The following is a 15,834-nucleotide window of genomic DNA, read 5'->3' as shown; positions in this document are numbered from 1 at the left end:
AAACACCACACTTTTGATTCCTGAGTACTTCCCTTCTAGGGTTGCCAAGTCCAATTCAAGAAATATCTGGGGACTTTGGGGGTGGAGCCAGGAGCAAGAGTGTGACAAGCATAATTGAACTCCAAAGGGAATTCTGGCCATCACATTTAAAGGGGCCACACACCTTTTAAATGCCTTCCCCTCTATTGGAAATAATGAAGGATAGGGGCACTTTCTTTGGGGGCTCATAGAAGTGGATCCCCTGGAGAGGCACTGGATGCTATGCTGAAAACCTGGTACCTCTACCTCAAAAACAGCCCCTCCCCAAGAGCCTTAGATACCCGCAGATCAATTCTCCATTATACCCTATAGGAATCAGTGTCCATAGGGAATAATGGCAGCCCAGTTAATGGATTTTGCTTCCAGAGGGGTGGAAAGAATGGAGGAGGAAGATGCGGGGGGGGGGGGAGGGCTCCAGTTGCCTCTGCACTTGGATTAGTGCTTTTTTTGCAACCTGTGGCAAAATGATAAGTTTGGACAGGCCCTTTGGCCACTCTCCTGTCAGGTACCCAATAGCTCTTTGGAAATCAGTTTGGTGAGAACAAACAGCTTTTCTTTTGTTCTTTCAGCCACCTTACAGGTTGGGCTTGGTGTCCCATGACTGAAAGTGAAGTGAGGTAAATATTGACACAGTGTTAACATTGTGTTTACAAAATGCCCCAGCACTCTTCCTGCTCAAGATTCAAAAGGGCACGGAAATGGAAAGGATAAGGCCCGTTGTCTGTTTCCAGTGGGAAAACGGCGAAACTGCCTGCTCAGGGTTTTTGGGTTGTTGTTTGTTTTTAAGATCTTGAGAGGCTGCCAAATACAACAGTGACATTATGTGGTGGCGGAAAGTGCCACCAAGTTACAGCTGACTTGTGGTGACCCCGCAGGGTTTTCAAGGCAAGAGACGTCAGAGCTGGTTCACCACTGCCTGCCTCCCCTTTAGACCCTGGTATTCCTTGGAGGTCTCCCATCCAAATAGTAGTCAGGGCTGACCCTGTTTAGCTTCCAATATCTGCTGAGATCAGGCTATCCTGGGCCATCCAGGTCAGGTGACATTAGGGATCAATCTGCAAGTATCTCAAGGACAACTTTGGTGATCCAGGAAGGTCAGCACAGAACAACTTCATTTCCTTCTTTGATTGAGTGACGAGCTTAGTGGATTGAGGGAATGATGTCGATGTTGTTTACCTGGATTCCAGTAAAGAGTGCAGTTCTGGAGGCCTCACATCAAAAAAGATGGAGCGGGTGTAGACGAGAACAAAGAGGATGATGAGAGGCCTGGAGACCAAGCCCTACAAGGAAAGGCTGAGGGAGTTGGGAATGATCAGTCTGGAGGAGAGGAGGTTGGGGGGGCATGATTGCTCTCTTGAAGGCTTTGAAGGGTTGTCACTTAGAGGAGGGCAGGGAGCTGTTCCTGTTGGCAGCAGAGGAGAGGACTCACAAGAATGGGTCTAAATTAAGGGTGGGAAGATATTGGCTGGATATTAGAAAAAAAAAATTACAGTCAGAGTTGTTCAACTGTGGACTTGGCTCCCTAGGGAGGAGATGAGCTCCCCCCTCACTGGCAGTCTTTAAGCACTGGCTGGACAAACACTTGTCAGGGATGTTCTAGGCTGATCCTGCATTGAGCAGGGGGTTGGACTAGATGGCCTGTAGGGCCCCTTCCAACTCTATGATTCTGTGTACACCATGAAAAGTAGAGCAAGCTTTGGTCTGGGGAAGCAGATAGAACTACAGACTGCTCTATCTTCTTTGCTGTTGTCTGGATTCTTAATCAACCCTTTCCTAAAATTTCTTATTATTGATTTATAATCTTGGCAGCCCACAAGGATCATGGTGTGTGTGGAGGGGAGGGGGGCGATTTAGAAGTCTTAACCCAGAAAACTTTTTTCAGACTGATTTGCCCTCCTTTGCCCCCTTTTCCTTTAGCAGAAAGCCAGCTTGTATTCTGCTGTGTATATACTTCTGTGTATGGAGCTCCCATATTTACATATGGAGCTCCCAGTGGATCTTCATCGTGGTCTCTGTGCAGTCCCACATATGGGTTTATCCGCAGGATCGAGCCCATCTCGGAGAATTCAAAGCAATCCTAAAGCGTTATTTTTGGCGTGCCTTTCCCCTCGTCCCGGGGAGGGGGCAGCGACTGCGCATGCCCAGACGAGGGGGAGGCGGCCAACCCACTCAGTTTCTTCTTTACCGCCGTCCGGAAAACACCTATCTCGCTGATCTCCCGCTTCATTGCAGTCCTCTCTGATCTACGTTCCCGTTCCTGATCTACGTTCTTCTTCTTCGATTCCTCTTCTCTTCATTCTGGTATCGTTAAAAAAAAAAAAAAAACTTTCTCTTTACTTCTTTTCGGCCCCTCTTCCCCCCCCCCCTCTCTTTCCGGGCGGATGGAAGGGAAGGGAAGAGAAAAAATTACCTTTAAGAAGTGCGCTCGCTGTTCGGCAAAACTTCCATCTACCGACGGGCACTCTCTCTGCCTTTTCTGCCTCGGGGAGGCTCACCGTACTGACTCGTGTGCGCACTGCAGCCAGTTCGGCAAGCAGGCGAGAAAAAACCGCGCGGCAAGACTCAGAAGCCATCTGCTAGAGTCTTCTCTGCACCCCAATATGGCGCAGGCCGCGACCTCGCAATCATCACCGTCTTCCCTACTTCTACAGGGAACAACTCAGCCGGTTGCTTCCGTGGCTCAGATTCCCAGCAAGCATAAATCCGGCAAACACCACAAGAAGTCTGACGACTCCAAGAAACGGCATCGCACCGAGTCGATCCCGAGGGACCCTTCGACCTCGCCTCCGAAGGATTCCTCGAATCCGAAGTCGCCCAAGAAGCTAAAATTGGCTCATAAGACTCTCGAACCTGACGACGCGATTCGACCACCTCTCGAACCCGTCGTCATAATTAGGCCTCCTATATTTAGGCCTCCTACGCCTCGACCTTCCTTGACGGCTGCCGCCTCAGCTTCGACATCCTCCTCGACTCCGGCCATCACGCCATTGGAAATCGTACGCATAGATTCTAGATCACCATCGGTGCACGAGTCACCTCCAGACCAAATCCTAGGTACCGAGTCCCCGACTTCGACCAGGAGCCAGCATCCGATTCCTCTCCGGGAACGCTTCCGTGAGCTCCCCTCGCTACAGCCGATCACTTCACCGCTTCGACCGATCACCTCACCGGAATTAGTGAGGAACCCCTCGACCCCGAGAGACCCTTCTCGGCTCCGACAGGATAGATCCCCGAGAGACGCTTCTCGGCTCCGACAGGATAGATCCCCGAGGGACCCTCCTCGGCTCCGACAGGATAGATCCCGAAGTGCACACAGAGACCGCTACTATTATTATTCACCTTCGAGATCTAGATCCCCATCTCCTCGCAGATACTACAGATACTATAGATCGCCCTCTTACGGCTCCTACAGACATCGGACCCGAGACGACTTTAGGACCCGTGAAAGCTCCAGACACCGAGAACGAGCTTATTATAGGGATTGTTCCCGCGAGCGCGACCGCCCTCGGTACCGAGACCAGTCTCCTCATCAGTACCGAGACCAGTCTCCTCATCAGCACCGTGACCCCAGGCCTAAACCGTTGTCACCTATCAAGCCGGCAGATCCGCCTCCACTGGAGCTTCCTGCACCCGAGCAGCTCCGAAAGACCCCAGAGGTTGACACCGTAGATGACTCGGAGGCTGAACAATCCGTATCATCCAGTTCCTCAGCTTCAAACCTCCATTCTCCTGATTCGGACATAGCCAAGCCGGCAGACCTCTCTCCTTCCGAGGGCCCCAAGTCATACCTTGACCTTCTATCCAACATGGCTACATCCCTTAACGTGAAGCTAACTTCTGACATCACTAGAGTATCTGATGTGGTCTATGACCTCGTTAATGCAGACCTCCCTACAGGATCTTCTTTCCCTATGCTCCCAGTCCATTTGGAAACCCTAAAGGAAGCCTGGGACAAGCCGGCATCTGTCCCTCCGACGTCCAAGAGAGTTGAGGCGCTATACAAAGTGCATGCACCAGAGTCAAAGTTCCTCTTCAGTCACCCAGCTCCCAACTCTATGATCGTCCACTCTTCCTCTAAATCCAAACAAACTAGGCACCCTGTTCCTCCTGAGAAGGAAGGTAAAAAACTAGATACCATTGGGAGAAAAATTTACTCCCTCACTACTGCGACTACCAAGATCCATAACTACATGGCTTATTTTTCCGCTTACGCCTACAATCTTACATCACAGCTGAGTTCTTTGGTCACCGCCCTACCGGAAGCTGCCCAGAAGCAAGCCAATCATGCCCTGCAAGAACTTTCTAGAGTGAGCAAACAGCAGATAAATACTGCCCGTCACGCAGCCCAATGCTCCTCCAAGGCATTAGCTTCAGCCATCGCCCTGCGTAGACACGCATGGCTCAGATCCTCGTCCCTACAGCCAGATATCAAATTCAAAATTGAGGACTTACCATTTGATGGTCTGGGACTATTTAATGCCACTACGGATGACATTCTCACCAATGTCGATGATAGCAGGAAACGAGCAAAGCGGCTAGGAGTCACCCAGCCACAATCCATTTCCAAGCAGAGGCCCTGGAGACCCAATTACTTCAAACGGTCCAGATCTCCTCGTCAAAATGAGCCTTGGAGACGCAAGCCTACCCTAAATAAGCAGCCATTCCAACAAAGGGCTCGCCCTCAAAGAAGACAACACCCACCAACAAGCAGTCTCTTTGACTCCCCTGCTTCTCTTCCGTCTCCCCTTCTCACCGACATCAGACTTCAGCCGTTCTTCCACAACTGGGAGGCCATAACATCCGACTCCTGGGTACTCTCAATTATTCTAAACGGGTACTCAATAGAGTTCAATTCCACCCCAACTCACCGCAGGTTCATCTCTACTCCTCCATCACCCCATCTTCTTCAGGAAGTGGCAACCTTGCTGGCCAAGGGGGCCATAGAACCAGTCCCCCCCCCTTACAGGGTTCTACTCCCGCTACTTCCTTGTTCCGAAGAGAGACGGGGGCCTGCGTCCCATTCTAGATCTCAGAAAACTCAATCACCATATTCATCACAAGAAATTTCGGATGGTCACACTTCAATCCATCCTTCCGTTGCTCCCAAGACAAGCTTGGATGGCTTCGATAGATCTCCAAGATGCATATTTTCACCTCTCCATCAGTCATCATCACAGGAGATTTCTCAGATTCGCCATAGGGGATCAACACTACCAATTCCGTGCTCTCCCCTTCGGACTGTCTACAGCCCCGAGAGTGTTCACCAAATGCATGGCTGTAGTAGTAGCGACTCTGAGACAACAGCGCATCTCCATTTACCCCTACATAGACGACTGGCTGGTCGTCTCACGCTCCAAGGAACAGCTCCAGTCCGATGTTTCCGCGACACTGTCCCTCTTGGCCACTCTGGGCCTTCAAGTCAACACCTCCAAATCGAACCTAACACCTACTCAATCCATTCAATTTATAGGGGCTCATCTTTCAACTCTGTCATGCAAGGCATATCTACCAGAAGACAGAGCACAACACATCATATCTCTGGCCAGGGACATTATTCTTCATCGCTCCCAGACAGCCTTTACCTTTCAGAGAATGCTAGGCCTCATGGCCGCCACCACCTCTGTGCTCCTGTTCGCCAGACTACATATGCGCCCTCTTCAACTTTGGTTCGTGAGGACCTTTCATCCTCAGCGTCAACATCAGCTCACTCTACTCACTATCCCGACTCACATCCTCCCATCTCTCAAATGGTGGACTGTGCGCCATCACCTTCTCAGGGGAATGTCCTTTGCTCGGACTCCTCCCTCGGTGATTGTCACTACGGACGCTTCGAAGTGGAGATGGGGAGCCCACTTGCGACACCTCACCGTTCAGGGCCAATGGACAGAATACGAACGCTCCCTTCACATAAATTGCCTGGAGTTGATGGCAGTCCACAGGGCCCTGCGGTCCTTTCTTCCCTCACTCCACAACAAGCATGTCCAAGTAGCTTCGGACAATGTTGCAACTGTCTTCTACATAAACCGACAGGGGGGCACTGCTTCCATCAGACTGTGCAAGAGAGCCCTGAGCCTATGGCACTGGAGCATTGCCCACGGCATCTTCCTATCTGCAGTGCATCTACCTGGAATCCAAAATACGCAAGCGGACACTCTGAGTCGACATCCCATCAACGATCACGAGTGGTCCATCAACCGCCGTTATCTCCTGCCCGTGTTTCGAGAGTTCGGCACGCCGGACGTAGATGCCTTTGCAACACAAGACAACACTCAGTGCCCGCGCTTCTTCACCCGCGGCCAGCAGTCTCCACTGTCAGCAGGGGACGCCTTCCTACAATCCTGGAAAGGCCTAATGTTGTACATGTTTCCACCAATTCCTCTCATCATGAGAGTATTGCAGAAGATCATGACGGACAATGCCAATTGCATCTTAGTGACTCCGTGGTGGCCACGTCAACCGTGGTTTACCACTCTCCTTCTGCTGTCTCACGGACTCTTTCTCCGCCTCCCGCAGACTCAAGACCTCCTCTCTCAACAGAGGGGCAGGGTTCTTCATCACAACCCTACTCTCCTCCATCTTACAGCATGGAGAATCAATTTCTAACTTTCTCACCGGAGGTTCGTCATATCCTCAATGCTAGGAAACCAGCCACTAGAAAGGCCTATAACCTCAAGTGGAAGCGTTTCTCTAAGTATGCAGCATTACACTCCTTTCAACCTGAGGCGGCAAATATTAATCAGATTCTAACCTACACCCTGACGCTCTCCAAAGCTGGTCTCTCTCACTCCTCTCTGAAAGTGCACTTGGCAGCTATTTCGGCATTCCATCCTCGCATCGACGGCTCCACTGTATTCTCGCACTCCGCTACTAAGGCTTTCCTGAAGGGAATTTTCCACCTTCACCCTCCAATTCGCAAAATACAACCTGCTTGGAGCCTATCCTTGGTCCTCAGTCAGCTAATGAAGCCACCATTTGAGCCAATGGGTTCCATCTCCTTAAGCCTTTTGACATGGAAGACTGCCCTTCTAGTAGCCGTCACCACTGGCAAATGAGCTAGCGACATTTGCGCTTTCAGGTCAGACCCTCCGTACACTATTTTTCACCATGACAAGGTGGTGCTGCGCCCCGATCCTGCCTTTTTACCTAAGGTCGTATCGCCTTTCCACCTTGGGAAACCGTCCGTCTTGCCTGCGTTCTTCCAGAACCCTACAGACACAGCCCAACGCACTCTGCATCATCTAGACGTACGCAGACGTATCCCTCTTTGTGTGTGTTTTCATTTTATGGAAGAGAAGAATGACAACCAGTGTTCCCTCTAAGCTGAGTTAGTGTGAGCTAGCTTGCAGTTTTTTAGACTCTGGCTCACACATTTTTTTTATTTATTTTATTGGATTTATATCCCGCCCTCCCCGCTGAAGCAGGCTCAGGGTGACTTACAACAATAAAAACATTTACAAATATTGAGCATTAACTAATTCAAACCTTAAACAGTATAACAATTAAAAATATTTGTTTATTTTACATATTTATTTTTGTCTTTGCTCAGGAAAAGTGGCCCTAGAGAAACTGATTTATGCAATAGCTCACAACTTCAATGCCAGTAGCTCACGAAGCAGAATTTTTGCTCACAAGACTCCACAGCTTAGAGCAGAGGTGTCAAACATGCGGCCTGGGGGCTGAATCAGGGTTAGGGTTCCTCTCAGGCCTCCAAGCAACTGACTGTCATCTGCTTCCTTCTTCCTCTCTTTTGCTTCCTTCTGCATAACAGCTTGCTTTGCAAGGCTTGCTCAATCACACAGGAGATACAGAACAAAACCTGTTTTCTCCATTGCCTGAGGCTCCTCCCTTGGGGAGGAAAGGGGGGGGGGAGGGAGAGTTTGCTTTGCCAGGCTCTCTCAATCACACAGCGAAGTCACTAAGCGAATCCTCTTTCTTCTATTGGTTGACGCTCCTTCCCTTCCTGGTCTCCTAGGGAAAGAAGGAAAGATCCAGAGCTTCCTTTGCCTAGTTCCCTGGATCCCATCGGAGAAATACAAAGAAAGCACCTTTAAGACCGAATGCTAATACTTTAAGCATGTTTTCTTTTCTTTAAAAATTTTTTTTAATGGTGTTTGTCTGTGTCCTTTGTAAAATGGATATCTCTGCTACCTAATCTTAAATAGGAACATATATGGCCCGGCCTGATATGGCCTGGCCCAACATAAAGTCTCATTTATGTCAGATCTGGCCCTCATTTCAAGCATTGCTGGTGACTAGCTGAGGGGCGCTTAGTGTGCCTCTAGAGCAGGAATGCGTGGCAGAGGAGAGCGTGAGGGTCCCGCTTGCCTGGGGAGTGACAACAGCTGCAGCCATTCAGACGGGTGCCAAGTGGCCTCGCTCTTGGCTGCCAAAGTAAAACAGAGCCCTGCTTGTGTGTTTCTTCAGCCTGTAAATTCCAACCTGGGCTGCGGCCCAAATGATGGCTGTAGTGCTGTGCCAGACAGTGCAGCTGTGACCTTTTACCCTTTTGGGAGCGTTTGCTGGCTACTGAAATAGACATCCGTTCTCATGTAAATAATGGGGATGAGAATGCTGATGTTGGAGCATTTCAGAAATGCACTTTTTAAAATCTAGGCATTAATAATGCTCTCCCTCTCTTGAATCTACCTGTTCCTTCCTGGCCATTTTTTCCCATTAATAATACTGCTGAACTGTTAATTGCTAGCGGGCATCAGTTCTTCAGGTGCAGCCTTTCCTTCTATAAACTTCACACCTGCTGCATTTCTGCACAAGATGTAGGTATTCTCCGCTGTCCTGCAAAGCTGAGGGCTGAACTTTGAGTAGGTACTCAAATGTTCAGTCCTCTAGGATCAATTTAGAGCTGTTTAATAAAATCTACAAATCCTGAACAGTTCAGAGTGGCCAAACGTATGAGATCGATAGCTTTTTCCCCTCTGTGCCCTTTCATGATCTCAAAGAATGATTTCCACAGGGAACGCTAAACAGGTCTTTTAGACTCTCGCTATATTCCTTTCCCCCCCCCCTGTCTTTTTTTAAAATTGAACCAATTTATTGACTCTCACTATATTCCTTAAGAATATTGGTAATGCACAGTAATAAGAACCATACATATTGTGTGGCTCTAGAAGCTCCCACTGCCTAATTGGCCAACTTGGAGAATGCATTTAAAGTTAAAGTTGCTTTCGTTCTGCCTCTCCCTCCCCAACGTCCTTCCTTTCCTCCCTCCCTGTCTTGTGGCTCTCAAACATTTGACATTTATTCCATGTGGCTCTTCAGTTAAGCATGTTTGGCCACCGCTGGACCAGCATGTCGCTAGTGTTGGGAACACATGAAGCTGCCTTATACTCAGGCCTCATTTTGGTCAGGCGCTTGCAGGAGCAGAGCTCTGGAATCTCTACATTGTATTTTGCTCTTTCTTTCTTACCCCCCTCCAAATTCTTGCTTCTGGGCTCCATTGATCAAACCCCTCTGTGAGAATATTGCTGAATTCTAAGATTTGACAAACTTTCTAATATTTTTCCCCACACACAAAAAAGGGAAAATAAGCAAAACATATAAAGCAAACAGATGGAAATCTTCATCGTGCCACTGTGGCCACAGAGGAGAAAGTAATTTTAAAGGAGTAAGGTTTTATTAGGACAATTATAATTCAAGAAGCATTTTAAGGTAGGTGCTGAGCTGATATAATTTAGTATATCTTTCGGTAATGTCAGGGGTGTGGCATATGCAAATGCGCTGTGCGCATGAGTTCTGGCACCTTGTTCTACGAAATGATCCCTGCTTATACTGAAACAGACCCTTGGTTCACCAAGGTTGATACTGTCTACTCAGACAGGCAGCTGTTTTCCAGAGTGTCTCAGGAGTGGTCTTTTACATAATCTTCTGCCTGGTTGTTTTAACTGAAGATCCAGAGATCAAATCTGGGGCCTTTCTTCATACCAAGCAGATGCTCTACCAACTGAGCCACAGCCTAGGGAGTGTCTCTTTTAACGTATGCATCAATTTAGCTCAGGAAGGGTATGTTCAGCATGCCACTCAAGAGACACGTCTGACTTCCAATCCTAAACTCTTTAATGGGAAGTCTCAGTGAACAGTAATGGAATAAGCTTCCCTGGTCTAGGAAATTTACTCAGACTTAGTGATGGCATCCTGTCACTCAGCCATATAGAAGTTAACCAACCCAAACTTGCTTAAATAGGACATGAAACTTGCATTAAAATAATGTCCTCTGGCCCTGCTGGTGGATCTCCTGATGGCACCTAGGTTTTTGCCACTGTGTAACACAATGTTGGATTGGATAGGCCTGATCAAACATGGCTTCCCTTATGTCCTTCTGATCAAACATGGCTTCTCTTGTGTCCTTCTGATCAAACATGGCTTCCCTTGTGTCCTTCTGATCAAACATGGCTTCCCTTGTGTCCTTCTGATCAAACATGGCTTCCCTTATGTTCTTCTGATCAAACATGGCTTCTCTTGTGTCCATCAAACATGGCTCCTCCTATGTTCTTATGACCAGAAGATCTTTCTTTCTGATTCCAGATATGAGAGGCCCTATTGGGATCACTTCCCAGAAATGGGGAATTAGATGTCAATAAGCATTGTACATATAAGCAGAGCCTTTTTCTGATTTGCTATAAATAGTAATAAAAGTAGCCTTTTTGGAATGGACCAGTGGTCAATCTGTTCCAGTGTTCTTTTTCACACAGGGGCCAACCAGATGTCCCAGGAAGGCCTACAAGCAGGGCATGGAGGCCAAGGCCTCTATTTTTTTGTTACCCCCAAGCACTGGTATTCACAAGGCTGCAGCCTCTGAACCTCAAGGTTCCATTTAGTCATTGTGGCTAATAGCCATTGATGGGCCTGTCCATGATGAATTTGCCTGATCTTTTGAAGCCATCTAAAATACTGACCACCACTACTGTGAATCTCACATATTAGCTAAGTACTTCCTTTTCCTTCATCGACTTCATTGGGTATCCCCTGTTCTACTTTTATGAGAGGCTCGGAAGAGTTCTCTTTCTCTCCCTCACTTGCTTATTCTCCACCTCATGTGTGATTTTTGAGATCTCTATCATGACCACTGGTGAAGAGAGAGCCCACAGACTGTGGCTTATCTCTTTGACTGTGACTTATCTCTTGAAACTGGGGGGGGGGGGGGGGGGAGAAATACCCAGAAAAGCTCTCTGCCTGTGTCTGCACTTTTCTGCTTTATACATATATGTGCCATTTGTGGGATCCCAAACAAGGCCATAGCCAGGATTTCCTGTTTGGTGGAGCCCACAGCAGAATTTGTTATTTGGAGGGGCCGGGGGGGGGTCACCCAGTTTGGTGGCCCTGGACTCTCAGAACTGTAAGCTGCCTTGAGTTCCACAAGCTAACCCCCCTTCACCTGGGCAGGCACAGCAGCTCCGCTCCCCCCACCCCTTTCTTATGCACCCCTCTCTCAGAGAGACAGAGATCTCTTGAACTGAAGTTGCGTGCCTGGAAGGCCAGCTGTGAAAAGACCAGCAGCAATGCTACTACTTGTTTGGAGTGGTGGTGAGTAAAGGAGACAGATTGGGGGCCCTCCAATGGAGGGGCCATACAGCTGGAAGGGGGGGTTGAAAGGATGGTCCTGGTCCCCCCAGGCCCCACTGTAGCTATGGGCCTGATCCCAACTATTTTCTGGCTGTCAGCTGTACAAGCTAGCTTAAGTTCAACCGTTGGAACGTCGGTGCATTATTTTAGTTCTAAATGCAGCTTTTAGTTCTAAATGCAACAGGCCGCTTTCCTCTCTCTCTTCACTAAGCTGTCACCTCTGGGTGGTGGTATTATCTGAACAAAGATAGCATCACCAGATACCAGAAGTAATAATGCCAGGATTGCTTGTCATTCCAAAAATGAAGTTGTTTTGCTTACCCATGTAAATTGAACCCCAATGTCTAGTAAACATTTTCTGTGAATTCTCTAATACGACACCAGGCAGGCTTTCAGCTTGTAAAGATCGAGAGAGAACATTAAGTCTCCGGGGACGTAATGTTTATGCGAGAGCTGGATCACTGCCTGCCCCCACACCGCCCACTCTTTGGCCAATTACATATTTGCTAGAGGCACTTAAAACAGAGTTCCACACACAATGAACAGTGCAAGCCTAAGCAGAAGTTATATACCCTTCACAGTCAATTGACACAAATGGATCTAGAGTGTTCTCTGCTCAGGATGGTGATTTAAATGTTGTGCTGAAAATAATTATTTCTTGTGTTGGATGTTCAATAAAAAGAGAGGGGGGAAAGATGCTACTGGTGGAGGATTGAGACTGTGGAAGAAGAATTGCAGATTTATGCCCCACCCTTCTCTCTGAATCTGAATGACTTACAATCTCCTATATCTTCTCCCCCCACAACAGACACCCTGTGAGGTGGGTGGGGCTGAGAGGGCTCTCACAGCAGCTGCTCTTTCAAGGACAACTCCTGCGATAGCTACGGCTGACCCAAGGCCATTCCAGCAGGTGCAAGTGGAGGAGTAGGGAATCAAACCCGGTTCTCTCGGAAAAGAGTCCACGCACTTAACCACTACACCAAACACTCTCAGTTTCACTCCGTCTGCACAAAAAGCCAGTTTGGTGTAGTGGTTAGGGGCACAGATTCTAATCTGGGAGAACCGGGTTTGATTCCCCGCTCCTCCACTTGCAGCTGTTGGTGTGACCGTGGGGCAGTCACAGGTTCTCTCAGAGCTGTTCTCTCAAGAGCCCAAAAGAGCTCTCAGTCTGTTGCGGGAAGAATAAGGGAAGGAGATTGTACGTTGTTCTGAGAGCAGAACAGAAGATGCCACAGCTTCATGACTTTGAAAGAAAAATCCTCTCCTGATTGCAACCTGGCAGCTGTAGGGCGGAAAAGATTTCAAAAACATAAATTTGTGCAAGCAATGGGTATTGTTGCAGCCAGGGCTTTTTTTGAGCAAGAACGCAGTTCTGGCTGGCTTGGTGCCAGGGGTGTGTGGCCTAATATGCAAATGAGTTCCTGCTGGGTTTGTTCTGCAAAAGAAGCCTTGTGTGAAACAATGGTGCCACCAGGGGTGTGGCTTAATATGCAAATAAGTTCCTGCTGGGCTTTTTCCTACCAAAGAAGCCTGTGGTTGCAGCAAAGCCCGTTGCATGAATAACGTCATAGAAAGTTGTTCCATCAGTGGAGGTTTGTTCTGCTCGGTTTTGTAAGGGAATTGTGTTGGTTTTTCCCCCCTTCCTCTGCTGTACAATAAAACGTGAAATGTCTTCTTTGGTTAGTTAGTACTCACGTTGGTGGTAATTGTTAAGCATTGGTTAAGGCTTGCCCAAAAGCTCTATAAAATTAAGAAGTGCTTTGGGACCGTTCTGCTTAAATGTTGCAATCCTTCTTTATCCTTGCCAAACGCTGCCAAAGGCCTAGCCTTTTCTCTCTCTTTTTTTTAAAGAAAACTTTTTATTATCATCATAAAACCTCTTGAGTTTAGCACATTGTGCTTGTTAAATTCAAAGAATCCGCATTTGAAAACTGCTCACTGGGAAACTGCTGCACTCAGATACTAGCAGTTAACTCTAAAGCGCCAAATGAACTTGGGATTTTACTATTTAAATGGCACCTCGTTGGCATGGTTTTTTCCCCTGGGACCAGTGTTCCCTCTAAGCTGAGTTAGTGTGGGCTAGCTCACAGTTTTTGAGCCTCTGGCTCACACATTTTTATCTTAGTTTATTATTTGTTTATTTATTATTTTCAGTGTATAACCCACCCTTTCCCAAATGGAAATGTTGTTACCTGCCCACCCTTTCCCAAATGGGCTCTGGGCAGGTAACAACAATCAATAATACAAGATTAAAATCAAATACATATAATAAAACAATGTGCAATCTAAAAGCAATAGAACAGTCTAAAAACAAACTCCAATTCTGCAGTTGGTGATATCAGTTGCCTCCACTCCTTCCATACATCCCCCAGCTGGTGTAAGATAAATAGTTCAGGAAGGATGGCCCCAGAGCAAACTAATTTATGCAGTAGCCCAGGGGTGGCCAACGGTAGCTGTCCAGATGTTTTTTGCCTACAACTCCCATCAGCCATGCTGGCTGGGGCTGATGGGAGTTGTAGGCAAAAAAAAATCTGGAGAGCTACCGTTGGCCACCCATGCAGTAGCCAAATCGCTGGCTCACAACTTTAATGCCAGTAGCTCATGAAGTAGAATTTTTGCTCACAAAACTCCACAGCTTAGAGGGAGCATTGCCTGGGACAGAAGTGGGGGTCTTAAATGGCGGTTCCTGACCTTAGGGCAGGATGCTACACCCTACCAAGTCTTTGACTCCTTGCTGCTTTTCCCCCTCGTCAGGTCTGCCAGTTTGTGGTTTCAGTGAACGGCCTCAACGTCCTCCATGCAGACTACAGGACAGTGAGCAACCTCATTCTGACCGGCCCTCGGACCATCGTCATGGAAGTGATGGAGGAAACAGAGCCCTGAGAAAGACGCTTCCTCTTTTCTTCTTCCCCCGCACTCGGACGCTACACAAAGAAGTCTCAGAGTTAGACAAGGAGATACGTTCGTGCCTTTCCTAAGTGAACTGTTTTGCTTCTAGGGTCCTTCTTCCCTTCTCAACAGCGATAGCTGCTTTGGTGAAGATGCTGAATGACACTTTTGCGCTTGTGCCAATCAGAAAGGTCCAACACCAAAACTGACTTGCTCCATCCACGCTGCACAATTGATTCTGCTCACTCCGTAGAGAGACCAGAAGCTCTGCACAGTGCTGAAGTCTTCTGGAGCTCTGAGTTCATCTTGCTCCAGTTTTGAAGTCCTTGCTAAGCATTGACTGCATGTTTTCAGCTTATCTGCAGTCCATAAGGATGAGAGATGTGCCTTCAAAGCTGGATAATTCTTCACACAACCATACTGGGACTTGGGAAAGGTGTGGGCAGCTGAGAGGCCAGATTACAAGAATTTGGAAATGGAGAGGTCCTGTGATCCTCTGGGGTCTTCTACGTCTCAGTGTGGATTTCTTGCAACTCTGTTGAATTCTTGCACCAGTTTGGTGCAGTGGTTAAGTGCACGGACTCTTACCTGGGAGAACCAGGTTTGATTCCCCACTCTTCCATTTGCACCTGCTGGAATGGCCTTGGGTCAGTCATAGCTCTCTCAGAGTTGTCCTTGAAAGGCTAGCTGCTGCAAAAGCTCTCTCAGCCCCACCTACCTCACAGGGTGTCTGTTGTGGCGGGGGGGGGGGGAAGGTAAAGGGGATTGTGACCACTCTGAGACTCTGAGATGGAAAGTATGGGGTGGGATATAAATCGAATATCATCATTTTCTTCTTCTTCGTCATCTACAAAAGGTAATAACCACTAAACATGGGCACGAACCAGGAAAATGGAGGTTCGTGGAGTCTCACAAACCATGAATTTCTGTGACCTTCCCAGTGAACAAACTGAGGCCAGCAGAAAGAGGGGGGGGGGAGATCTTGCAAAACCCATTTAAAGGGAACGTTCTCTTTAAATTGTTTTTGCAAGCGGGCACCTCGCCGTACATGAGTGAAGTCCAAATGGCGAGTTCTCCACTTCTGGGTGAACTCACCACTTAAACTTCACTCGTGCATGGCAAGGCACCCAGTTGCATGAAGGGTCATGGGAGGGTCATAGATAGGGATGAGCAGGGTTTTTTTTGTAGCAGGAACATCTTTGCATATTAGGCCACCCACCCAATGCAGCCAATCCTCCTGGAGCTTACAGTAGACCCTGTACTAAGAGCCCTGTAAACTTTTGGAGGATTGGCTATATCAGGGGCATGTGGCCTAATATGCAAAGGAGT

At 48.0% G+C, this 15,834-nt stretch overlaps 1 protein-coding gene across 2 annotated transcripts in view; it reads left to right on the top strand.

Annotated features, from left to right (window-relative positions):
* Nucleotides 1–14,785, top strand: part of DEPTOR (DEP domain containing MTOR interacting protein) — a 93,887-nt gene extending 79,102 nt beyond the window's left edge. For both annotated transcript variants that reach the window (XM_060243266.1, XM_060243268.1), the window contains exon 9: nt 14,371–14,785. In XM_060243266.1, coding sequence (XP_060099249.1) covers nt 14,371–14,499 — 129 coding nt within the window. In that variant the 3' untranslated portion in view covers nt 14,500–14,785. The remainder of the gene's footprint in view (nt 1–14,370) is intronic.
* The last annotated feature ends 1,049 nt before the right edge of the window (nt 14,786–15,834 follow it).

Source organism: Heteronotia binoei, chromosome 7, assembly GCF_032191835.1.
Source record: "Heteronotia binoei isolate CCM8104 ecotype False Entrance Well chromosome 7, APGP_CSIRO_Hbin_v1, whole genome shotgun sequence".
NCBI lineage: Eukaryota > Metazoa > Chordata > Lepidosauria > Squamata > Gekkonidae > Heteronotia > Heteronotia binoei.
This window is presented reverse-complemented; position numbering and strand designations above follow the sequence as displayed.